We start from the raw sequence: 26,016 nt of genomic DNA, 5'->3' as shown, positions 1-26,016 counted from the left end.
TCTGTTTCATTTCACAAACTGCAAAATAAGTAGAATGCTCTTAGTAATAATAAATTTACTCCCACCACTTGGTATCTGCAAGATTAATCACAAGCACCGGACCTGTGTCCCTCTGCACTGAATGTAGTCTTTCTCCACGCTGCAGACACAGATGGGGAACTGAGGCAGAGAAATCCAGTGTCTCTTCCAGAAACCACAAACTGAGACTGAACCCAAAGCTCCTAGTGCCTGGAACTGTGTTTTAGAGTCTTTTCCCATCCTCCCTCTCTCCATAACGACAGTCAGAAAGACCCTACAAGAATAGGCACCCTATAAATATCTAAGATGATAACTTTAAGTTCACTAGCCAGGCTTCAGCTGTGGGAACTCCTACAGAATCACTGGCATCAAAAGGCTGAGTTACACTAGAAATCAATGACTCCATCTCGCAACTTGGTCCAGCCTGCCCAGAGTTTTAAAATCATCACATAATAAAACATACCCCATATTGAGCCAGTTTTGCCAGAAGAGTTCCTTACTCCAGCAGAGTCCTGAGCACAGCAGCCTCGCACATTTCTCAGATTCAAGTTCTGGGAATCTTTAAATATCCAGTTTGTTCCCAACTGCCTCTTACATATGCTGGCACCGCTCCCATCATAATGGGAAGGGAAAACTATCTAATAATTAAATATCTACAAGCAGGAAACACGCTAATTGCAGAAGAATTTTACCTAAACCTGTTGAATAAATTACAGTTCTGAGTCACCAAGTCACTTAAACACATGCTTGAAGTGGATCTCAGCTTGGTCCATCCCATTTCAAAGGGTCCAACTACAGAGCCTAAGCAAGTGCTGAGCTGATGGGTCAACCTACTGCCACAGAACCAGTGGTACCTGAAAAACCTACTTGAGAGTCGTGACAAATTGAAGTCTATTGCCCTACTTCTGCTCTACAAAGTGGTTTAGGAGATATGTTCAGCTCTCCCAGGACAAATGCTATTCAGCCCCACCACTCTGGCACTTATTACTGGCCCAGACACAACACACTTGAGATCCGACAGCATTAGCTTTGGGTATTGACTTCTTGTTTCCATTTTATTAGTTTCTGTCCAGAGAAATACCAGCCAACACTGCAAATCCCAATGGGACAAGGAGCACTTGTCAGCACGTGCCATGAGCTGAAAAGTCACCCACCTCTGCCACTGGTTTTAGCAGCACCTATGTGAGAAGGCCAACACAGATCAAGACATGAAACAGCTCCTCTGAGTACAGAACAGTGGCTAATGCACCAGTGCTGCCTGCAAGGGGACGAACTGAGGCACTGCCTGGATATAAGCCAGTGCACAGCCTAAGGACAAGGCACGCTTGCTCTGCTCCCAGCTACCTTTAGACACAAATGCTAAGCAAGATCTCCATTTATCAAGGAATATCTTTATATAATGTGAATTACAGACTAGATTGTCTTTAAAAGCAATGAAAGGTTACTGAGAGAAGTTAGAGAATGGATTTGAGTTGCTTTCTTGACTGCAAAACACCAATACTGCACAATTTTCTCACAGTGGATGAGTTTTACTCTTTCACTAAGGCAACTGTAACCAAGTACAAACACTGCTGAGATTCTGGGTATTTCCCCTAGGTTGCACAAAGTTTTTCCCCATAAATTCATACATAATTGTTAAATATAATCAGATTTCAGTAAGATAATAACAATAACAAATCCTAAGGGAGTATCACTGAGTGTTGCAGGGTGACTGCTAGTTGTCAGTAAAACTGTTGATATACGATGAAGCTTTTCCTCTGCTTAGAGGCTGCTACAAAAACAGCAAGTATTCATCTCTGGAGAGTCCCACATATGCTATGCATGGAAAATCCCCTTCACCAGGGAAAGGAACTTTCACAACTCTTCAGGTGCTGCTTTGCTCCCCTTTTTCTCTTTCCATTTAACACAATTTTGCACCACTTCTCATTAAAACCACAACATAAAACCCTTAGCATAGCCAATGAGCTTGACAAATCAACTAACATAAGAACCTCTGTGATAAATGATAAGACTTTCCTTGACTCTGATTTCTTGCTTTAAGCTGATTTAAAGAACCTTAACATTTTATATATTTTCTTCCACGATAAAATATCACAGCATTAGGAGTTTAACACTTATTAAATCCTCTCTTCAGACATCACTGTGGCAACAAAGCGATATCTCACAAAGGCTACATCCCCCCAAGAAGAAAAGGACTTAAAATCAGTGCATGTCCATGTTGGACAGTCAGTCCATGTTGGTAGTTAACATTTTTTCAACCAAGATTTAAAGAGTCATTTATATAAACTCACATCTCCCAGCTGAGCAGTGAAATCTATCACAGAAAACAGAGGGTAAATTCAGAGCTCAGAAATCCTGGCACAGCTTCGACAGAAAACAGGTTGAGAGAATGTGTTTTTTCTGAGCCTTCCCCTGCCCATCACTACCAGTACACTGGAAAATATGAACAGGTTTTTGAGTCACAGAGACAAGATTTATCCTGGGATGTGAAGAGCCTTAGGCCCCTGTTACCTGGCTGCAGTCATGTGCAGCAAGTCAGCAACAAGCCCAGGAATGATACTGCTTTGCCTTGTACTGTGGGCCAGATGGTGTGGGACGGGTTGCAACTCCAAGTCTCTTAAGTTAGAAATGATTATTAATGATTACTTTGAAAAGGAGCATTGGCACTCTAAAGAACAAAGATTCAGCCAGTGTGTGGCAGCCTGACCTGCGTGCTGGCAGGTATTGCTCCCTCGCAACCTCGTGGAATACAAAAATGGTCTTACCAAGTGTAAACTGGGAGAAAGCATAAGGCACAGACAGCTGCAAACTTCTGCAGTGCCTTCTGACAAATTCTACTTATCAGATTTTCATATTTAACAGTGACAGCCTCTTCATGTCAGCAAATATCAGTGGAATTTAAGAGCTGTGTGTTCAGCAGGAAAAGGAAAGGGCTGGAACAGCAGGTGGCAATCCAAAGCACAGCACTGAAAGCACAAGAAGCTGTGTACCTCCTTGGTGTACCACTTGGCTGAAGTTAGCTCAGCTTGTAAGCAAAGTACAAGTAAAATTATGAGCACTAACCTCTATTTTACCCTACAGTCTTTTAACGAACAGTTTACAGAGAAGCTGCGAAATCAGATCTTCGTTACTTCCTACAGTTTTAAGTGCTTAGAGTAGTGCAGTCACCCCAAATTCAACACCTCTGAGTCAGCAAAACGATGCAACAAGTGGGTATTTTGGAAACAACTTTTGACACTCCCTTCATGTTCAGCTTCCGAACTGCTACAGGTCCTACTTTCAAGCTTTGTGGCTGTGCATTTTGACTTGTTTTTGCCCAGCTTTGGTTTGTTCGTTGGTCAGAAGATTTAACATCTTGCATGACCGTTTGTCTGCGTGAACTATGACCTGGAGAGATCTCATGAGATTATGGGGAAACTGCAGTAGTTGGCAACAGTGAGGGAGGAATATAAGTTAAAATGATCCTGGTTAATACCATCAGCTACAATTCTTAGCATCTGCTGCTCGCCAAAGAGGTGGTTTCAAGTTCTAACCTGCAGCACTCCTTCCATTGCACATACAAGCTGTCAACCAAAGATATGGAGATAAACCCCTGCGGATGGAGAGAAATGCATGTAGCTTTATGCTTAAACAGACTGAGCTTAAACAGGCTGAGGAATTGGCAGCTTTTTGATACTCATTTGAGGGAATGATAGGGGGACAGGACTGCATTGCCACTAAAACCAACGCCAAGTAACAAACTCTCATGATGTTACTGAATTAATTCAGAAGAAACTGATGAAATTCAAATGGTATCTATGCTTGTGGCGTTGGCATGGCTTTTGAAAGCTATTTTAGACCTTCAGAGGATGTGTATGTATCTGCGTATGCATGACTCAACACGATTCTGGTGGCATTCCAGTAAAGACAAGCCACTGCAGCTCGAGACTGGGCCACATCCAGAGCTCGTTAAAAACAGTGAGATTCCTTCCAGCAAGACCAGCTCCCCAAATCATCACCTGTCATTGCAGTGTGCAGCAGGGATGGCTGTCACAGGGCTGTCCTCTGTTTGACTTATTACACAGCTGGGTGCTTACATTACATAACAAAAGATATTGAGAACAACCACATCACATTCACTGTCTGCAATACAAACATAAGGATTACTGAAAATCCTCTGGGGGGGGGAAATAATTCAACTCTCTAGTTGGCCACACCAACGTGTACTTTCTTTTCATTTACACAGAGATTTCATAGAAATAAATACATATATAGAAACGGATCTCTAACATACTTCATCAGTATCGAATACAATAAGCTTTCTGGTCAAAGTCGTAGTGGATTTTAGCAGAGATTAGGCAGTAAAGGATTAAAGACGTGTTTGCTGGTATTAAACGTTTCAGACTCTCTCCCATGTACACAAAGTATTGTTTGCTGAGTGCTCATTTTCCCAGCTGTTAATAAACAAGGAACACCTCAACCCTTCCTCAGCACTTATACATGATCCCTGTATCCATGTGCGCAGATAGGGCTTTCTTATGAAACACTCTAAATAACCAATGGACCCTACACACATTTACTTGGATTTTTAATAAACGGTCCTGTACTAATTGGGTGCTTGGAGCAAGCTGAACTTCCTACTTCTTTAACCACTATACAGCTTCTTCTGCCAAAATAAAACGTAGCTGTGCTGCTGTCTGCAGCACTGGGACTGGTAAATTAAACCACGCTTCCAAAGGAGGCAAACATTAACCCTGAAAGAAGACACTTTGTAAGACATGAAACTTAACTTTTTGGTTGAGTCTGTGCTTATTGGCCGCAGGAAAGACTGAAGAAAAGTCTACAGAAGTTACTGCTCCTCAGATATCCAGATACAGCCCAAACATGTGCTGGGGGTTGTAAAGGAACCAATAGTTTTGAGTCATCAGATCTGCACCGGGCATAGCTCCACCTTGTTGGTCACGGCAATAGGAGATGTTTCAGTTTCAAAGAGCTCCCATTAGTTCACAAGCAAGGAACTTAAGTGAAACAAGCATTCTAACTCCGGTGTTGTTTAGGAAACTCAGAAACTGTTTCATATAACTTGGTTTTGCATAGTAGAGAAAGCACATAGTATAGATATGTAACTGAATAAAATGTTTTATAGCAGCAAGGCAAGTATCTGTATTTCTCATAGCAAATCTGCAAAGGTGCTGGAGTCCAAATTGTCATTAAATATATCGTGTGAGAGACAAACAAAGAGAACACTCACATTCATGAAGCTGTTAAGAACAAAGCGCCTTTACACTTGGCTTTCGAGGGCTGTTTTAAGGGCTCCCAACAGTAATCGTTAAGCCACGTGTAAACTCCATCAAATTCCCCAAAACACCCAAAGGACAACGCAAAGCATGAAAGAGCGGCAGTAACAGTAACCCCGAGGGGATGGCAACACGCGTACTCTTTCCAAACCCCGACTGCAAGGCTGGAGTCGATACAAGCCCATCTCGGCCTGAGCCTGAGGGCTCGGACGGGCGCCGGGGCTGGGGGGGGGAGCTTTCCCGGCTCAGCATCGTGCAGGACGTGGCACGGGGACGGGGCAGCACGGCGGGGGGGCACGCTGGGCTCCGGGAGGCGCTGCCCAGGCAGGAGCTGGAGCACAGCAGAGAACGTGCAGGAGCTTTGATGGTTTGATGGGCTCGGTGACGCTCCGCTCGCACCGCCCGCTGCTCGGTACCTCGACGGGAGCGCTTGCCCTGACTCGAGCCCCTCCTACCGGTACAAGAGCTGTATCGCAGGAAATTCGGCAAAGAGGTGCGATTGAGCGATTTTGCTCATGGCAAGCGGCTGTCTGTGAGTTCGTGTTTGTAACAGCAAGCGCTACGGCTTGCAACAGCACAAGCACCATCACGGACACAGCGGCTGCCCGTGCATCCTTCAGCTGATTAGAGAGCTTCGCTGCTCTCCCCGCGTCCCCCCGCAGCCCGGCTCCTGCACCGCGCGGCTCCCGCTCCCCCAGCCCCGGGGCCGCGGCGTGCGGGACACGGCCGGCAGTGCCGGAGCGATGCAGGGGGCAAAAACGAAGCCCCGAACCCACCTAAGTCAGACAGCTGCTTGGAGGCATCAGGCACACAGGTCCGATCCCGGGGGCTGCGGGTTCACGCGGATTCCAGACCCCGCACTCCGGGGGCAGCGCGGCGGCAGCAACGCGTTCGCAGCCCTCCCCGGGAGCGCGCCCGGCCCCGCCGCGAGCACCCGCCCCACCGCCGCCACTCAGCCGCCGCTTCCAGCTCCGCAGCCCCGCGGCGGCCCCTCCCCGCAGCACCGGGCTCTGAGTTCGCTCCCCGGGTACGGGACGGGTCGGGGTGCCGCCCCCGGTGCGGTGTGGTGCTGCGGGAAGCCCCCCCCGGCCCCGCCCGCAGCGCTTCCCGCACGTGTGCAGGGTCTGGGTACCGCCAGGTGCTCCTCGGCAGACCGAGTTGTAAGTAACCAGCTCTGCAACATGTGGCTTGTATTTGGAAGGGTACCGAATGAGGCTGAGCACCTGGGAGATTGGGGGAAAAACAAGCGGTGCTCCTTCCACTGATCCGTCTTCCTAGCGCTGCTTTTCTTTTCCAGCCGCTCTCCCCTCACCTGTGCCACTTTGGATTTGTCCGCTGAACCAAAGGCAGGGAAAGCTCTGTGATGTGAAAGCGACGAGCACTGTTTGAAGCACAAATGTCACTCACGCCAAGATGAGATTCGGTGCCTGTCTTGTGTTTCTGTCACTAACACGCTACATGAAAGCTCTGCCATCCTGGTTCATTGCTGCATCCCTTCTGATGTTAAACCTACTAATGCTGGGGCTGTCAGTGCACGTTGACAGACTGCCCTGCTCTGTGGCAGACCCAGCACTCCAGCAAATGGTCCAGAATCAGTGATATGACGCTGGGAACAGACAGAGAAATAAACTGTGACACAATGGAGATTTTTAACTGTCCATCGGGAGGATGGTGTGTGCTTTTGAGGGCTAGACACAGCTCAGAGCATTCCGAGGCCAGGTGCCAGCTCTCTGCACCTGGAACAGACCTGCTCTAACAACAGCTTCATCTAAAGGCTGCATCCAACATTGAGAGTGTGTTTGGCCAAATGGGATGAGGGAGGGATTCTGTTTCCTTGGCACAAGCTGGCACCAGTCAGAAGGAGAAGAGTGAGATTACAGCTCCTCACCATTCTTTTCCTTGTTAGAAAGTTTTATGAAGATTTCTACTGAGCATTTAAAAAACAATAATAGTAAAGAAAAAAGCAGGAATACTTAGAAACAGTTTGACCCACTTTGATTTGTAAGGACATGAAATCTGTCTGAGTTCTGGTGCCATTTTCTTCAATTCATTCTCTTCTTCAACAAGGAGAACTGCTTCATCAGCCCTTCTGGTGGATTCTGTTAACCATGGCTTCAAGGAGGGAAAGGTTGTAGTCTATAGAATGGCAAGAAGTAACAGTGGGAGCACAGCTAATGCTTGTGGTATTTAGCTGATGTAACTCAGTTCTATCCATAACCTCAGTTCCATTTAAATGCACTGCCAGACAAGTGTGTTACTGACAAATGTGTAACGAGGGGCTCATGAATGCAGGTCATTCCAAACGATGCATCATTTTTTTTTTTTTTAATGCATATTTATTTCTAAGTATCTATTCTCATTCCCCCCCCCCCCAAATAAGACACATCTGGATACATTTGGCCATGATAGAAGGTAAGAAACAAAAACAATGCATAAAGCTGAGTAACTGAACTTGTGGTGCCAGTGTTTATGTGGGAGATAACTTGAGATTTTATCAGTCTTGGCAACATTTCCCAGCCCTCCTTTATCTAAGAATGAGCTGCCTGTGCATGGTTTCTCTGGGATACTGGGTACAAACAGAGCTTATTTTCCATCCTTTCAGTGTCAGTTCATGGTCAGATTCCAGGCTGGGTTATTTTGGTGTTTGGGTTTCCCTTGTACAAAATGTAAGCAATGAAAGAAAGATATCCCAATAGTTTGCTCTTTTTCCATCTAGTTCTCTAACATGTAACATCAACACAACACAATCTAATAGCATCTCAGTACCTCCACTGAACAGAATTAAGCACCATCAAGGCAATACAGCTCCTCATTTGAATCATTCTGAAGCTCAGGGGATTTCTCTAGTATCCCAAACAGGATCGAAACCCAAACTTGCCTCATTACCAACCACAGATCACACTCTTGTGCGGGTTGGAAGGGACCTTGGAGATCATCGAGTCCAACCCTCGGGATTCGAGTCTCCTGTGTAGCAGAGCGGCACTTCGACCACTACCAGATCTCAGCACTGGATCCATGAAACAACGAACTCTCTTCTCCCAGCTGCACAGCAGATGGGAACAAAAGCACCCACCAATGCAGACCAACTCCGTGTGCTGATGGATAGAGCACGGAATTTCCCGAGCCAGGCAGCAGGTGGAACCAAACCCCACACCTTGGGTGGCAGATATGCTGAACACCTCAGTGCAGCGTGCCCAAAAGACAGAACTCCTAGATGTTTCCAAAGGGCTGGAAGAGAAGAAGGTTATCAGGAGTAGTCAGCACGGATTGAGCAGGGGGAATCACGTTTGAGCAGCTCGGTAGAGTTGTATGATGTGCGCTATGGCTGCGGTCCCCTCACCCCCCTCCATCCCGTGCCATGGCCGCGCTCACAGCGCCCCATGCCGGCAGAAGCGCCGCCGCGGCCGCCCGCCCCTCGTCCGCCCCCCGCCCCTCCTCTCCCCGCCCCGCCCCGCCCCGCATCTCGCCGTGCCGGAGCGCAGCGCAGCCGATGGCCGCCGAGGAGCCGGTGATGGCGGGCGAGGAGGCGGCTGGGACCGATGGTGGCGGCCTGCTGCTGGAGATCGTGGGCTCGCCCCTCAACCTCAGCCTGCTGGGGCTCTGCCTCTTCCTGCTCTACCAGATCCTGCGGGGCGAGCGGCCCGCGGCGCAGCCGGGAGAGTCGGGTCCGCCGCCGCTGCCCAAGATGAAGCGCCGCGACTTCACGCTGGAGCAGCTGCGGCCCTACGACGGCGTGCGAGACCCGCGCATCCTCATGGCCGTCAACGGGAAGGTGTTCGACGTGACCCGAGCCAGCAAGTTCTACGGGCCGGGTGAGCGTTGGGCTGCGGGGCTTTGATCGGAGATCTCGCAACATGCGGCCCCCGGGGAACCCCCTCCGCCCCCCGCCTTGTTCCGAGCCGTGCTGGACGGGGCGGACCTGCCATCCCCGGCGCTTGTTGGGCGCTGCTTTATTGCATAATGTTTGTCTTAAAGGAGCACGTAGCGAATTGCGTTGAGCTATCTCTGTCAGAGTGCAAAGATTGCAGGCAGCGGGCAAGGGGCCTCGCTTCTAGCACAGCTCTGAGACAGAAACAGCACCGTTCCGTCGGGTGTCAGCTCACTGATCTAGCGGGGTTACAGCTGCGCTTCTGTGTCTGTGCCAGCTAAAAGCCACATGGTTTAATGACCGTGCTTTACACGTTCCCTTTCTGGACGGTGTGAAATATGAGTGGCTCATCACAGGGTGCAGCCAGCTGGTTTTCTTTGCTAAGGAAAGGTACAATTCTTCTTGGTGAATGTGGAGAAAAGTGCGCTCTGAGAGGCGTGGAAGATGGCAGATGTGGCAACCAGAGTTCACAGGGCGCTCCTTTAATCTGCCTTAAGAACGCTCAGTGTCCAGTTGCAACATGTTTGTCATGCAAGCAAGTTAATCAGTAATGGCGTGTAGCAACAGCCCTTCTTGATAAGGAATCTCTGATACGCTGTGAACTGCACGCCTTGGTCATCTGAGTTCATCTTGTGTTTTGAAAGCTTTAACAGGTATCTCTTCCAGCTTAGTAATGCCCAGCATCTGCAGCACGTTTTCAGTCAAGTCTTTATCCTTCCAGCTCTTGAAGTCTAGAGCGTCTCTTAGATGCTGTTTCACTTGGGGACTGTAATCCTTGAATATCACACAGCATCGGTTACTGCTGTAATCATAACGCTTGTGTTTTTATTTTGAAGATGGCCCGTATGGGATTTTTGCTGGGAGAGATGCATCCCGAGGCCTGGCCACTTTCTGCCTGGATAAGGAGGCTCTGAGGGATGAGTACGATGACCTCTCTGATCTCAACGCTACACAGCAAGAGACCTTGAGGGACTGGGAGTCACAATTCACTTGTAAGTAATTATAAACCTATTAAGAAATGAGTAGCTAACCAGCGTGTAATCAGGGAAGCAGCGGTTAAAGGGCTGTCAGCAATTTGAAGCACCAGTGTGGAAGCTCACTTGGAGTTAATACTTAAGTTTACCAGCTAGAATTTCTGTTATTCAAAACATGATGAGAGATGTCAGGTTTTCCCTGTGTCCCCCCCCACCCTTTCCCTCTCTCCCTCTATCTTACAGAACAGCAGACTTGGTATGTTTGTTGTACAATTAACAGAAGGAAGTCATTATCACAGTTGCCTTGTTTCTCTGTGCTTTGCTAGCTGTAGTTCTTAAGATGCATTTCTAACTGCATAGTGCCACGTATTCCAACTTGCTGCTCAAAAAGAACTTCCAGCCAGAGTTTTAAGGAGATTATCACGTTGACCTTGTACTATGCTGGCATGGACTTTCCTTCATGTAATGCCATTCGGTCTCAGCCTTGACCTGGCACACCCCTACTATTTTGGCCCTGTCTTAATCAAGTCTGTTAAAGGTTGCTTTGCAATGCCAACAGCCGTGTTCTGGAAAACAGAACTATGCTACCAAATTTCTGACCTAACCTAGTGTTCAAATCTACCATTTCAAGGGTCAAACAGTAGGATTGTCAGTAAACTGTTCTTTGTTTACTGTGCTTCTAGTAAACATGACAATCAGTTCCTTTAAATTCCTGTTAATTCTAATAACAATGCTAGTATGAAATACCTATAATAAGAGGTATCTTCTGCTTTGAAATTGCCAGCTGGGCAACAAATCATCATTCTTAGTTCTTACATACTTGTTTCCAACTTTCAGTTAAGTATCACCACGTTGGTAAGCTGCTGAAGGACGGGGAGGAACCCACTGTATACTCTGATGAAGAAGAAAAAGATGCCCAGGATGCAAAGAAAGAGTAGAACGCAGTGAGGAACAGTCTGTTTTTGTATCTTAAAGGATCATTTGTAACATTCCACTTCTGTTTCACAAGTTGCAGCAGCAACAAGGCTTATAAAAGGTCCAGACTTACAGTGAATCATGTTTCTCCTAAGCTTCCTCTTCAAATTCAGCAGTAAACTAGTACAGGTCTAATATCTGTCTTCCTCTGAAAGTGCATAATAGGAAGTATGCACCAAAAATGTCTGTGCGAAAGTAAACTGCGACTTTGGCAATAAAGGACTATTACTCTTTTTATTCTATCACTATTAGGGTTGAAATCCAGACCTTTTCACTAACAACTTAACACTGTAGGCACAAGCATGAGAGTGAGTCACGTATATAACACAGATTGCACTGAATTTGGTTAGTGTTGGCTTCTGCAGGATCTGGGCCTTGCACTGCAGTCCCTTTAGAAAAGGGACTATATTTGTCCACGAAGCATCATACTCATTTGTGGTGCAAGATAATTCAACATTTTGTCAGATAATTTGGCTTTTTAGGAGCTAAACGGGGCTTACAGATGAAACAATAACTGCTTTTAAAAAAGCCAAGAGTTTTTAAGAAGTTAAATCACTTTTAGATACTTAGAAAATAAGTAAGGACTGAAGAATACTTGATGTATTCGGTCACACAGCTGCATTAACATTCTTTGTTTACTTCTAAACACCTCTAAAGTGTTACACAGATAACTGACTGTATCTGAATATCCTTATAAACTAGGCTCGCTGTGAAGCGTGACTTGGTGGGACTATCATTTTTCACTTTACTTTGTAGAAAAACTCTTCAAAGAATTTTAATGAAATGAAACAAGGAAAAGCAGCTAGTGATGATTTTTAGGCCTAAAGGAAGACTTGCTGGTGTGACATGATTAACAAGTGCTCTTGTACAAGCAGTTTTAACTAGCAGAAAAACATCTATGGTCAAGGTAACTTAGGGGAGTTCCCTGGACAAATAAATAATGTGGTGTGAGGCATTTCCTTGTCAAGGCTTTTGTTGCTTTGGAATGTTGCTGCTAAAAGAAATGGCAGAATCTCATGCACAACCAGCAATAGACCTGGCCATTGAATTGCTTTTATCCTGTTTGTTCTCTTAATCTGTTCATAATTACTGGGTTTGCTCCATCCATGTCATCCAGTCTCCTACCAAAGGGGGCCAAATACATGGATTTGACCAGGGAAAAATGTGAATGTGCTCCCTTATCATCCCAAATAGATCTTTAAAATCTATGAGAAATTTCAAGGAGGTAACTAATGATTTGGTGATCTCTTACAAATGTGCTGCCTTATCCAGGTGGTTCCGCTTGGGTGCCAGGGGGTACAGTGCCTATCGTTTAGATTTTATGGTTCGTCTCTTCTGATGAGTTGTTTCCAATTGGCCACGTGACCAAAATGGTGAGCACAGTCCTGAGTGGGAAGGTACAACGTAGGCAAAATGGTTCAAAAGTGGAGTGTATTGCACAGCAGGAGCTTTCATAAACAAGTTGTCGCTACACGTTAAAGTGCCTGAGACATTCTGCAGTGAGAACCAATGACTTTCCGTCGGTCATAACACTGCCGTGGGGTTTTTCCCTGTAGGTTACACTGGGCCTTCAAATGAGCAGTGCAGTTGTTTGAGCCAGATTGCTTGTATAGTGTTACTGTGTGAACTACCTAATGAAGGTCTAGAGACAAATAAAAGTCTTGTCATGACCTTTGTGTTGCTGTTTTATTTTTAGAGACATTTATACTTTCTGCAAACTTCTTCTAATGGTTTTACCTCAAATCAGAAATGTGCTTTTATCTGTTGAAGGCAGAAAATAAAAGCCTTGCATAATGGCGGTGTTTGTTTTTATTTACTGCAATTGAAATCAATGGTTAATTGTATGAAAAAAGCCCAAGTAACTGCTGGCATCAGGCTAAAGCTGCTCTGGAAGACCACATTGTAGTGAAGTTAGGCAGGGCTACAGCCTACTCTTCAGAGGGGCCAACACCAGCTCTTATGTTAGTCAACAACATATCCTGAGGAATTGAACACTGTTTTAAGTGCGTATCGGTACAATACAATTTAATGCATCCTAAAGAATAAACAAACAGAAAACTGGCAGTAACACAGGACAAAACATAATGTGAAACACATATGTGTGAAGTAGCACACTACCTTTTCAGAGCAAACCAAACTATTCATGGTGAAAGGAGAAGGTGTGTCACAAGAGCAGAGATTCCACAAAGCGGTAGGCACACATTTTCTGCTGAGGTGCTGGAGAAAATGGATACCTTCTCATGTTTTCTGCTGTTCATTGCAACTTGATCCCTTCGGCAATGACTGGCTGCAATGACTAAACAAAAAGAACCACGCCAGGTAGCCAAACAGTTTGTATATTAACCAAAGGAGAGCACGGTGAAAAGCCAAGTGCAGAGGCTGTCATCAGTCTCCCTTGTGAAGTGTTGAAATACCAGTTATTCACGTGACACGACAGCATACTTAATTATCTCAATTATCTCTGCTCACTCTTACCTCAAGTTGTATGTACATACAGTTTAGTAACAAATGCTTTTGCTGAGAGTTACATGGTTTTACAAAAGGTGAAGTAAATGGAGAGGCATTCTTATATACTGTTTTCAAGCTCCGGATTACAAAGAAAAGGCTATATACTATATATGTATTAGTATGTATTGCCTTCAGGACAACCTACACAATAGTACTCTAATTGAAAGGTCTGACACATGGGAAAAGAGCACTTACAGTACAGAACTGTCTAGAGACTGACAAGGGGAAAATCTGTAATCTTTTATATGCAACTATTGCACAGAGAAAAAAAAACTACCCTTGGTATGTCATGTTGGTGCAGGACACATTTTGCATGGTTAACAAATACATTAGCAGATCTTTATTGTAACTGTATAAAACACTAAAAAAGGAAGATCCGAAGAGGCATGAATGTTCTCCACAATAGAAAATACTTCTGTGGAGAAAACAAGGCGTTCTGGAGGGTGGATGTTTGCTAGATAAAAGCAAAATATTTTGAGTAGTCATTCGTGATCCTCCATGGGCACTCAGCATCTGAACATGTGAGCAGAGGCAACTGGGAGAACTCAGCAGTGTGGCTCAGAAGCCTGTTTGAATCACCAGTACTTAACACTGGGAGAAAAATCTACCACAAACAGCCACAATTAGAAAAAAAATCATTATTTATTAGAGCAGAAGTTACAAATGTGGGTAATATGCCATATAAGGAAGGCAACATCATCACATTTACATACTGACACATAATAAATTCAGCATATTAAAATGAAAATTGAAATAATTAGTGTCTTGTACGTAGAACTGGTCCTGTCTGTCTTGCTATGGGACTTTGGCCCATAGCAACTGTGACTGTCTTCTAAATACAGCCATCTGAGTAAATATGGATATAACTCAAGCTCCCAGACTGAGTTTTTACATTTTTACTTCCATGCAGCAGAAATTAAACAACATTTAACAGTTCTTGTAGAAATGTTACGTAAGCTTAATTATACTAAATAGATATCTCACTGCATGTGCCTTCAAAAAGACAGCTTATCGAAATCTTGTGAACATATAATGTTCTTGCCTCTAAATTGGAGGGATACAGATTTGAAGGGTGGACTAGTAAGAATAAGGAACTCACTGGATGGTCACAGCCAGAGGGTTGTGGTTAGTGGCTCCCATGTCCACATACAGGCCAGTGACAAGCGGTGTTCCCCAGGAGTCCATCTTGGAACCCATTTTCCTCAACACTTTAATCAATGACATAGAGATCAATGCACCCTCAGCAAGTTTGCTGATGACACCAAGCTGAACAGTGCAAGGTGACATACTAGAGGGAAGGGATGCCATCCAGACAGACCTGGACAGGCTTGGAAAGTGGATCCATGAAAACCTAACCATGTTCAACATGGCCGAGTGCAAGGTGTTGAACTTGCATTGGGGCAGTCTCAGATATGCGCACAGAGTGGGAGAAGAACTCCTTGGGAGCAGCCCTGCAGAGAAGGACCTGGGGGTCCTGGTGGGTGAAAAACTAGGTATGAGCCAGCAGCATGTGCTCACTGCCTGCAAGGCCAACAGCATCCTGGGCTGCATCAGCAGAGGGGTGGCAGTGGGCAGGGAGGGGACTGTCCCCTCTGCTCTGCCCTTGTGTGTCCCTATCAGAAGTATGGTGTCCAGGCCTGGGGCTCCCAGCACAAGAAGGATGTGGGGCTGTTGGAGCAGGTCCAGAGGAGACCATGAAGATGCTCAGAAGGCTGGAGCACCTCTCCTCTAAAGAAGGGCTAAGAGAGCTGGGATTGTTCAGCCTGGAAAAGAGAGGGCTCTGGGGAGACGGCACTGTGGCCTTCTAGAACTTGAAGGGAGTTTATAAGCAGGAGGGGGACTGTTTACATGGTCTGATAGTGACTGTGGAAGGAGGCAAGGAAAATAGTTTTAAACTAAAGGAGGGGACATTTAGATTAGATATTAGGCAGAAATTCTTAATGCAAAAGGCAGTGAGGCCCTGGCACTGCTGCCCAGATCTGTGTGCACCCATCCCTAGAGGCACCCAAGTCTGGGCTGGGGGGGCCCTATGCAGGCTGAGCTGGGGGTGCAGCCAGCCCATGGCATGGCTTGGGCTGTGGGGGCTTTAAGGTCCCTTCCAACCCAAGCCATGCTGTGACTCTATGACTCTATTTTCAACCTGCGTAAGTATGAGCTGTCACCATCCTGACAGACAGTGCCCTTTAACTGCCCAACATTCAGAGCTGTGCTTAGAAAATCAGATTCTCAGAAGCGCTACATCCAGCAGTTATTGTGAAACCCTTCCTTACAAAGAACAGCAGGTTTTCAGAAACACTTTCAGAACTGGGAATAGTAAACAAATGTTTTTCCACCATGAAATTTACAGTATATATGTTTTTTCTTATTTAGAAAGCTATTATTCTCCACTATTATGTATAAATGTCCCCCACAGCTTCCAATTCCATAATTTTAACAATCTGATTGAGAAGGCACTTCATATCCTTGCTCTATGATTTGTATATCTATGTGCTTCTTGTTGTTTTTGTTTTTGGTTTTTTTTTTTCCAGGGACTTGATATTACTAAATACTGTATCTGTTAATGTAGGGAATTGAGTCAATGTCAATCAGAGTTTATCTCTGAGATCTGAATCCATATAACTTCAAATTCTTAGCAACTGGTCCACGAAAGCTTGTTTGGCCCTGGAGAAAATTTTGGTCCTTGTATCCAAAAGGTAAATAAAGATTCAGTTTCTGTGGCTTGCTACACCAGTTAGATAATTCTAACTTAAGGAATTATCTAAGGAAAAAAGCCCAAGTATTTCCAATACCTTTTACTGGCTAAAGGGCTTTCTTCTTCCACCTCTACATAGGAGCTTAAGAGCTATTATATAGTAGCTGTTCAGCATCCTCTTCTGGGCTCTGCTCCACAGAAAGTATCTGAGCAGGGGTTTGTCTGAATTAGCTCAAGAGGAAAGAGAGGGCATCCTCTTTCATCTGCATCCATCTCTCTTCTCAATATTAATTTCCTCTCATCTCCTGTAGATAAGTATATGAGAAAGTTACTTGAAATTAGTTTTTGAAGGGGGAGGGAGGGGAAGATATGGGGAGGTGGCTGTTAGGCAGCTGCCAGCAAACTTGAAAGCATAGTACACTGAGAAAAGGTTGTGAAGAACAATATTCAGAGATGAAGCACTGCATATGGAAATCAGGTGATCACCTAAACTGAAATCCACTAACTTGAGACAGCACCTCCCACACAGATGTACTACACATTGAGCCGCCTTACAACTCTGCAGTTGTTCTAGAGCGTGTTGAGTCATTAGCATGCATGTTGTTATGAACAGAATTACCACCTATCTACCAATATTTTACCCAATTAAGAGACAAATACTACTTTCCAACTGCAGCTGCTCAGATTTCTGAGCTGAACTGACAAAACATGTAGCTGCAGTGCAACCACAGTCTTTTTGTACCACTTTCACACTGTGTTAAGCTTTTAAAAACACTTACCGTCCATCACTGTAAGAAGTGTGGCAGCTAATCTAACCTGCCAGAGAACTATGACTATCAATTGCATTCAGATCAGCTCTGATTTACCTGTCTCTCACCTGTGCGCCGGAGGGTCTCCTGAAGTGGAAAGCAATCAGAAGTGGTGATGCCTGGTGCTGCTGTGCCTGCGTGAAGCGTCTTGAATTTAACTTTGTTGTGAAAAGCTTTATTACATTTTCTTCGTATCTTTCTGAGTGACTCCAGCTGTATGCAGCTCTCAGTCTCTGAAAAGCCACATTCATCAGACAAGAAATCAGAAGAAAGCTTTTTCCTCTTTTTCTTCATTTTGAGAGTATTTCTTTCCTCTTCCCCAAAATGTCTCTCACTTTTCTGTCCTTCATGTCTCAATTTACTGCTAGACCTCTTGCATGACTGTTCAATGTTATGATCACACTGCCTAGCCAAGTCCTCATGGGCGGAATTAGAGCAGAAGTTACATTTGCTGCTTTCCTTTGTTTGACCTTCCAGAGTTACATTCTTGAAATAAACCAGTAATTTTCTCTCTTTCTCTCCTGCAGGCAAACACCCTTTATTACAATTGCTGTAGATTTGCTCACTCCTTTCTGTATTCTTCATTGCACCGCTGTGTGCCTCACTAAAGTACTTGGAATCACTGATCTCTTCCAACAAGTCCTTTAATCTGTGAGCAGATCTACAAGTTCTGTACAGTTTGGTAACATCATTTCTACCATCTTCTTGTTCAAATTCCTCATCTTGAGCAGCAGCAGTGCAATCCAAAGAATGATTTGGTTCAGCACGCATTAAGTGATCAACAGAGAGCGTGTCACTCCTCTGTATGTGCATTTTTTTTGCAAGCCTATCTGCATAGGTCTTATTTTTGCGCACTGTGTCTGTTGATTCCCCAGCAGTGATGACCAGTCTACAGTTATCATCACTAGTGCAATTTCTGTCGTTGAGATTTTGTACAAGACTCACTTCTCTCAAATGCCGACCTTGCTTGTTACGCAAGCTGATGTGAAAGCCACTATCATCATCGCACACCACTCTCTTCCACCAGGAATTGTTGGCAGAGTTTTTTGTCACTAGGGAAACACGTTCATAGCTCGGTGTCTGATAGTAGTTTAATAAATAATGAATGAATTCATCGGTTTCATAAACCTTTTGCTTTCTGTAACCATCTTCAGACCCTGTCTGTGTGCGAACCACATTCAGTGCTTGGCAGTCCCTTCCCTCTAGAGATTCAATGACCTTGCAGTCTTGAGTCACTGTAATCTGTAAAGATCCACAGCCAAAGGAGTTGTACGCATCTCTGCCAGTCAATCTGCCAAAACTCAGAGCTGCAGCCGGGTCATTTAAAATTGTCTTGACTCTAGGAGAAGTAGATGCACAGAAGGCAGTCAAATCTCCTTCCTCACTACACAACTTGCTACTTTTTTGGGTTAACTGACACTTAAGCTCTTCCTTTTGTTCCAAATCTTTTTGCATAAGATAACAGGAGTTAATCTGTTTCTGATGTATTGCTTTTAATGCTGTTCCAGAAAAGGAATCATCCTTCCTTATGCCCAGTGAAGGATCCACTTTCTGACTTGCCAACTGCACAAAATCCTTCAAATAAAAATTGGGAAAATGGTTATGTACATTTATTGAGCGCAGAGAACTACAAAGACTGCAAGTTGCAAACTCATAAATATGCACTTCTACATTCAGAAGAATTAAAGAGGAGATAAATTTAGCTTAATTCAGAGCTTGATCACACAATCTCATTACTCCTAGGCCAAAACTAAAGATACTTCTTTGTCTCAGAACAGGGCATTCTCAAGTAACTAAGACAGTTGTCCTTTCAACTAATTCATCTACCTCACTACAGTTGCTTCTGAAAACATTCATTTGATTACTGCATCACAACCCGTGTTGTTCACAGTAGAAAAATTACTAGATTTTGTACATAAGAGTATTTTATTTAGACTAATTATTTCACTATACATAGTTTTAATGGTCCAAATACAACCAATTTAATGCTTTTCATGTGATGAAACCAATAAACATTTATTTAACTCATCAAATCCATATGAGGGCTGCTCTCAGCGAATGGTGGACCTTTACAAATCTTAAACATTAAGGACTGGTGAAAAATAGACTTGTTAAAAGCTACATGAAGACAATGTCATGTTAGTACCCCTCAGATTCCAAACTTTTCCACACCAATGCACTAAAGTAAGCCTCCAAACATGAATTTCTGTGCAAAACACTCTAGTTTGTACCACTCCTCTGCTGACTTTCCCATGATATTATCTAAATCAATCAAATAAAACTCATAGCTTAGTGTTGGCACAACACAGAAACTATTAGAAATGAAATCAGCATAATCCATGTGAACTTTATTCTTTCACTTGCAGATCTGAGACCAAACATCATCCTTTACATTCCCATCCCTAATTTCTCTGTTTGTAGTGTTGGATCAAGTCTAATACAGTTGATGCAGTCCTTCCAGCCCTATCTTGACATAAAAATGACAAGTATAATTTTCTAACATAGTATTGCTTCAAACAAATATCAAAGTTTCTGGGTAGAGAAACACACTACCTTTGCTCCAAGGACAAACTGTCACCAAGATTCAGACCTCAGGCCTTCTCAGTGTAAAGTCATTCCTAAGACATTCTTTCAAACAGCAATAAGACACCAAATGTCTACCAAATCATTCAAGCTTTAACAAATATCCTTCAAATATTAAAATATGTTTTAAAGTATTCTTACTTTCACATGGTTTAACAGCACTGTAAGCAGTCTGATAGACTCCACTCTTCTCTGAGCTAGCAGGGATTTCCTTTCTTCCCATTCAGGCACATTCTCTGGCCACTGCTGTTCTTCAGCTGGTACTTTGTGTTGCTTTTGGGGATGCTTTTCATCTCCTTCTATCTGCCTCTCCTCTCTTCTTGAGCTTAGCTTTCTTTTTTCTCTCTTGAACTTTTTGTTCATCATCACGTTTTTTTCTAGGTAATTATCAATATGGGACAATTTAGATGACACTTGTTTTACGCTTTGAGTCCTGGGAGCTTGGATGTCAGACTTTGAACTGCTAATAATAAGCAACCTGTCACCAAGAATCCACATTTGACTAATAAGAAACGACGGTTGTTACAATAACATGTTTAAAGAAACATCACATATTGATGACATGCATCTACCTGATGCACACATTTAGAACATAACAGTTCTGTATTTACCTCTCCTAATGGTCTGTATTCTAGGCTTTACTTTATACACACTGCCAAGAAGACACACTCATGTTACCTTTTGTCTCCAAGCACACAATCAGAGACTGAACATAAGGACCTAATTCTTACCTTAACAAAGCTCCCCTACAGATTAGCATGACGGTGACATTAAGAGTTACAAGATCACTTCCATTGTTATAAAAATTCAAGTTGAAGCTGTCACTGCTTTTTTAAACCTTGTCCTGCAGAAAACAGATCTACTAAACAACCAACATGGTACGTTATGGAAAACTCCAGAGAACTCATGGAAAAAAGTGTTCACACAAGTATTTAAAATTCCTGTCTTTAAAGCATTTGGGTAAGAAGATACTCAATTAAAAACAGAAAGATAGCAATGTTTTCAGAGATCCAACATTTTATATAGTGTGTTAGAATCACAAATCATCTGAGTTGGAAAGGACGTTCAAAGGCTGTCTGGTCCAACTCATCTGCGATGAACAGGGAAACCTACAGCTCCATCAGGAGCTCAGAGCCCCATCCAACTTGACCAAGTTCTATCTGTGCTACAGAACTGCCACAGCATTCTAAAATTCAGGGTGGCTTTTTTTGTTATGGTTTTGATGGTTTTCTTTTCTTTTCTTTAGACACGAATGTGTGTAACATGGTTAATTGTCAGTGACAGCATGGGATGCATTACAAGCACACTACCCACAGAATCTAAGCTTTTATATACTACTGTTACTCATACACAAAACTCAAAACCACTGCCCTAATGATAACAACAACAACAACAAAAGAATGTGTAAAAAAGGGTGGAAGTAAAGGCAGAAAAACAGTGCTCATTCCTAGCTTTGGACCTTACAGTCAACTGGGAAGCAGCAAGAAATACCTGTCACATTAACTTTACTTCAAACCAGTAAAGACATTGATTTGCGATGTTGTAGCACAGAACAATAGAAATAAACATATAAACAACACAACAAAACAACCTCATGCAGAACCTTACAAATCAGTGCCATCTGAGGGCAACAGCTCCCAGATTTCACTCCAGGTCCACAGTATCATAGAATGGCCAAGTCTGAAAGGACCTCAGAACGTCTCTAGTCCAGCCACTTTCTCGTCACAGACTCCATCTCATGCCTTACCCAGTGAGTTAGGTGGCTTTTCTTTCCCACAGTAACACAAATTAAAAACCATAAGGCATTGGTTCAAGCTCTCAGGATTCCTGTTTCCTCAAAGCCTGGGTTTTTATACAGCTGACACTCCCTTCTTGTCACTTGGTATGAAATAGTGTAACAGATCAGAAGAAACAGCTGATGGACATTCTCTGACAGTACAGCCTCACCTTTCAACCCTCTGCTTTTTTTCCCTCCCCTTTTTTTTTGTTCCTTTCCTTTTTCTTTTCTTTTTCTTTTTTTTTTTTTTTTTCAACTGTGCTCCTGTTCTTGCAGCTTTAGTGTTTCCAGGCTTCTCTTTATGAATCCTTCCCTTAAGTGTCTGGTTGTATCAGAAGTCACCTGTCACAGAAGAAACAGAAGCAGACTTACTAGTCCAGTTTGCCATCAGTACAAACACTGACAACCTACCACGCAAAGGAGACATCCTTGCTAACTACTAAATACTGCTGCATGTGAGAATTACTTTCTCTACTCTGGAAATACTAGAATGCCTTCTGAAGTTAATGCCATAAGATGTCAGCTAAGGTCAAACATGTAATCCTAAATGTCCCCTGCTGTGACACCAGGGATTCACAAGCTGACAACATACCTTAGGCCAAACCTGTTCTTGCAAGATGTTTTGGAGACTCAAAGTTCAGTATGTTCAGTGAGAAGCTGCACAGTTCATGCAGTTATGATAAAATTACTTCACTTACTCTCTGAGCAACATCTTTTGGATCAAATGCTTGTTTACTCAGTAAGAAACTATGAGCCCTACTGATGTGTGCTGCATTTGATCAGCTTCAAATGCACAAATGTGAGCACATTAAAAGAAAACATTCAAGCAAACTGCATCAAAGTGTATCTATTCTAGCAAAGTCAGTGATGTGAAGTATTATTTCCAGCATAGAGACAAAGTTTAGGGTTAAAGTTGAAGATTTCTGCTGGAAAAAAAAACAACACTTAAACAGGTCAAACTCTGATAAGCCATTAGGGACATCAGTTACTGGGCTGCTAAAATGAAGCCTGCAGACCTCAAACTCTCCTATAATGCCACCCTAAGCATAGCACATAAGTAGATTTATCCCTCAAAGCACTCAAGCAAAAAGGTACTAAGAGAAAGGGTGATACCCTGTACTAGCTTTGCTTCAGACACCCAGGCTAAGGCAGCTGCTTTGTGCTTAACACGGAGACACCGAGCATCTTTCAGAGCATCTCTCCAGCTCCTGAGCTCATCTCCCAGTTTCAGTGCCAACCACGCTGACAATATTTACAACTTTTAGCCTGCCCACAACTATTTTTCATAGACTTAAATAAGGTTCCAGTTTTAAATGACTTAAGTTCAGATTAAGTTCATATATCCACTGCAAATAGACCAATTTTAAGTTTTTCCCTCCATGTGCCTCCAAAGTTTATAAAGAGTTTTCAACAGGTTTGCAAAGATCTCTCAGTCCTAGCCCTAAAGCAAAAGAAGAACAGTCAGCAAACCAAGAATGTGTTAAATACCAGAAATGCATTTCTCACTGTGTGTGTATGAAGCAAATTGTTAGTTACCGAGGTTTTGCTGCTCCGCAGTGTGGCCTTTTGGAATCGGCCCTAACACATTAACATGCTGTTATCTCTAGGCCTTAATTCCTCCAGGCTCACAAGGAATCGGACAGTCAGTAACCTCAGTTATTGCTAACATATTACAATTACCCATTCACGACTTCAAAGAAAGCCACAAGGATACATCAGCAACCCTGAAGCTGACTAGGTATCTATATTGTTCTTTTCACATTAACTTAACCACCTTTGAACACCCTAAAATGTGTCACTTAAGTTCATCCTCCAAACAAAAACAGACTTTAGGGAAACATCAACAGCCTGGCAGTATTTCATTTGAAACACTCTTGGTCTGTATTGAGTGAAGTGCAAACTAAGAATGATTTCAGTGGAAGATGGCCCTGAGATGTGCTCAGAGGTCTGCTATCCTCAGCAGCTCTTACCAGCCCGTCTCCCAGCCAGCTGCTTGCTCCAGGCCCTGGGCCATCACAGCTGTTTTTGAGACCACACCATCAGCTGGGCAAGGGATCTAGCTTGGGGGAAAGAGAAAAGAGTGTTTGGCAGGTCACTTTTCAGACAGCTCCCTGCTCTTGTTACAGCACCGCTTCTCGAGCAGCCCAGCTGTGTGAGGCAGCGGAAATACCTTAATTCTGCAAAGGTAGAGACGAACACAAATCCTACCAGCAATGCCGCCCGCTCCGCACCCAGCTCTCGGCCGCATCCCTGGAGGTGTCACCCCATAGCGCGGAGCGTCCCCCGCCCGTCACCCCGTCCGGCAGGGCACCCGACTGCAGGATGGGGAACGCGCCCGGCCACACCGAGCCCCCCACGGCGCTGCCCCCGAACGACAGCGAGCCCAGAAAGGAGCTGAAGCTCCGCGGCCGCAGAGCCCGGCTGCACCACCCGCACCGCAGCCGCCCCCCGACACTGCCCGGCCCCCCCGTGGCGGTGCCCCGCCGCAGCGCTCTCCAGCAGCGCTCCGTGCCGGGCGGCTCCTCTTACCGCTCCGGCCGCCGGCTCCGCACGCTGCCGGCCGCCCGTACCGACACCACCCCGGGGCGGAGCGCGGCGCACACGGCTGGGGGATGGACCGGCCCCGTCCGTCCGTGCCGTGTCCGCCGCCCTGAGCAGGCAGGAGGCGCGGAGGGGGCCCTGCTGCTCTCCCCGCCTGTTGTAGCGGGGAGCGGGGCAGCGGTGCGGGGCGATCGTCCGGGATTTCCCGTGTGATGCTGGGGAGCGGCTCGCAACATTCGGGGCTGTAGCGGGCCCTGAAAGCCGCGCCTGCCCAGCTCAGCTGAGGGAGCGTAGCATCACAGAACAGCTCGGGTTGGAAGGGCCGTTAAGGATCATCCATTCAGTTTCCTGCCATGAGCAAGTCACCCGCACCAGCCCAGGCTGCCCGGGGCCCACCCGGCCCAGCCCTGGATGCTGTACCGCAATTGGGGCCTCATTAGGGCAGAGCAGATACGGACCGTCCCCTCCCTGCCCACCGCCAGCCCTCTGCTGATGCAGCCCCGCACACTGCTGGCCTCCCGGGCTGTGAGCGCACACTGCTGGCTCGTGTCTGGCTTTACACCCACCAGGACCCACAGGTCCTTCTCCGCAGTGCTGCTCTCCAGTTCTACACCCCATCTGTACACAGATTTGGGATCGTGCTTCCGGCACTCAACCGGAACGGGAGCTGAAAGAACAGCGGAACGGGAGCCGGAAAAAGAACCGAGAGGGGAACCGGAACAGGCGGGGCCGGGCCGGATCGTCCCCCGTAGCGCCCGGAGTTATATGCTGTACCTGTAACTGAGCCACAGGGTAACCACTCTAGAGCACTGGATAACCTGTGTCTCCCTTCCTGTGTGGCAGAACAAAACCAGCAGATTAAGGTAATTTTGGACACCGGTACCACCGCTGTGACCCTGAGCTCTTCTGCAGCCTCAGGTCGCTTGTGTTGTACCAGGGGAGCTCTAAGTTCTGGATGTTCCTGAATATTCTCACATCTGGCATTCACCTGCTGCATGTGCTGCAGCCTTGGAGATTAAAAGGGTTTAACGTGAAGAAGGAGACAGTTGGTCACTCCTCTGTTTGGTCGTGATATTTAGCAGCAGCTACACTGCTACCTTAGTACCTGTGCACTGTTGCTCAAGATGTGTTACTGCCTGAAGTATGATTTCCCTTTATGTCAATAAATATGTTCCAAGTAGCTTGTACTTCAGTTTCCATGCAGAAAAAATATACCTTGTCACCTTCTCTCATGCCCTACAAACTGTCCACTTCACCTGTTGATCACACCTTAAAACCTTGTGTTAGACCACAAGCACAAGAGAGCACGACCCTGACTGAACATCCAAGGGAAGGGAAGAAGCCCGAGATTCATTTTCTGCTCAAGGGACTCAACCTAATCAGCAGCTTAAAAGAACAAAGCAGCACTTGCATCAGTTTTGGGCTCTCTGTACAAATATAGCATCCCCTTTTCACATCCAGCACTAGCAGGTACATGCATGCACATCTATAGCCCGATTCTCCACCGCGTTAATTGCAAATACTGTCCATCAACAGCCAGAAAATTCACTTCTAAATGATTTAGAAAGGCAAAGAAATCAAAATGGATTTGTATTATTGAATATTTATTAACAAGAAAGAAAAGTTAATTCATAACAAACCGTTTATTTACAATTTACAGAGAGGGAAAACCTCTTAAGACCAGTGAAACTACGTGCTCCCAGTACTGGGATATATTTCTACCTGGATGGTAATTAATGGTGTTCTTTAGAACTCTCTCCCATTAGACAGTCTTCAATTCATTTCAGTTCAAGGTGAATTCATGGGGAAGAGAGCTCCGACAACACGCTTCCTGCAGTCGTTCTAAAAAGCAAAAAGAACAGAAATAAGCTGATACAAATTAACACAACCTTCAGACAAAAAATGATGGAACACCTCTGTGCTATAACATTAGTTACTAGTCAGTAACACCTTCATATTCTATTCACAGCAGCAAAGATTTTAGAGCATCCACAT

The 26,016-nt window shown here is 44.9% G+C and overlaps 3 protein-coding genes across 8 annotated transcripts in view; 1 reads left to right on the top strand and 2 right to left on the bottom strand.

Moving 5' to 3' along the window:
* KIAA1210 (KIAA1210 ortholog) overlaps positions 1–6,204 on the bottom strand; it is a 46,950-nt gene extending 40,746 nt beyond the window's left edge. Inside the window, exon 1 of the mRNA XM_015860774.2 lies at positions 6,071–6,204. The gene's annotated coding sequence lies outside the window, so the exon portion shown is untranslated. The remainder of the gene's footprint in view (positions 1–6,070) is intronic.
* Positions 6,205–8,738: 2,534 nt separating this feature from the next.
* Positions 8,739–12,909, top strand: PGRMC1 (progesterone receptor membrane component 1). The gene is made up of 3 exons (XM_015860802.2): positions 8,739–9,106; positions 9,999–10,154; positions 10,974–12,909. The coding sequence occupies exons 1-3, from the start codon at positions 8,785–8,787 to the stop codon at positions 11,072–11,074; spliced, it is 579 nt and encodes a 192-aa protein (XP_015716288.1). The 5' UTR covers positions 8,739–8,784; the 3' UTR covers positions 11,075–12,909.
* A 1,333-nt stretch (positions 12,910–14,242) lies between these two features.
* On the bottom strand, positions 14,243–24,716 carry LOC107312940 (A-kinase anchor protein 17B). 6 transcript variants are annotated; one of them, XM_015860796.2, is made up of 5 exons: positions 24,588–24,716; positions 23,451–23,540; positions 19,845–21,822; positions 17,189–18,695; positions 14,243–16,616 (listed from the first exon to the last, which is right to left on the bottom strand). In XM_015860796.2, exons 3-5 carry the CDS (start codon positions 20,199–20,201, stop codon positions 16,480–16,482), a joined length of 2,001 nt encoding a protein of 666 aa, XP_015716282.1. In that variant the 5' UTR covers positions 20,202–21,822; positions 23,451–23,540; positions 24,588–24,716; the 3' UTR covers positions 14,243–16,479. The 6 variants fall into 6 exon arrangements, with proteins under 6 accessions (XP_015716282.1, XP_015716281.1, XP_015716286.1 ...); XM_015860795.2 differs by having other exon boundaries at positions 23,451–23,536; positions 24,588–24,707; XM_015860800.2 differs by lacking the exon at positions 24,588–24,716 and adding an exon at positions 24,010–24,552.
* Between the last annotated feature and the right edge of the window lie 1,300 nt (positions 24,717–26,016).

This window comes from Coturnix japonica, chromosome 4 (genome assembly GCF_001577835.2).
Source record: "Coturnix japonica isolate 7356 chromosome 4, Coturnix japonica 2.1, whole genome shotgun sequence".
Lineage (NCBI taxonomy): Eukaryota > Metazoa > Chordata > Aves > Galliformes > Phasianidae > Coturnix > Coturnix japonica.
This window is presented reverse-complemented; position numbering and strand designations above follow the sequence as displayed.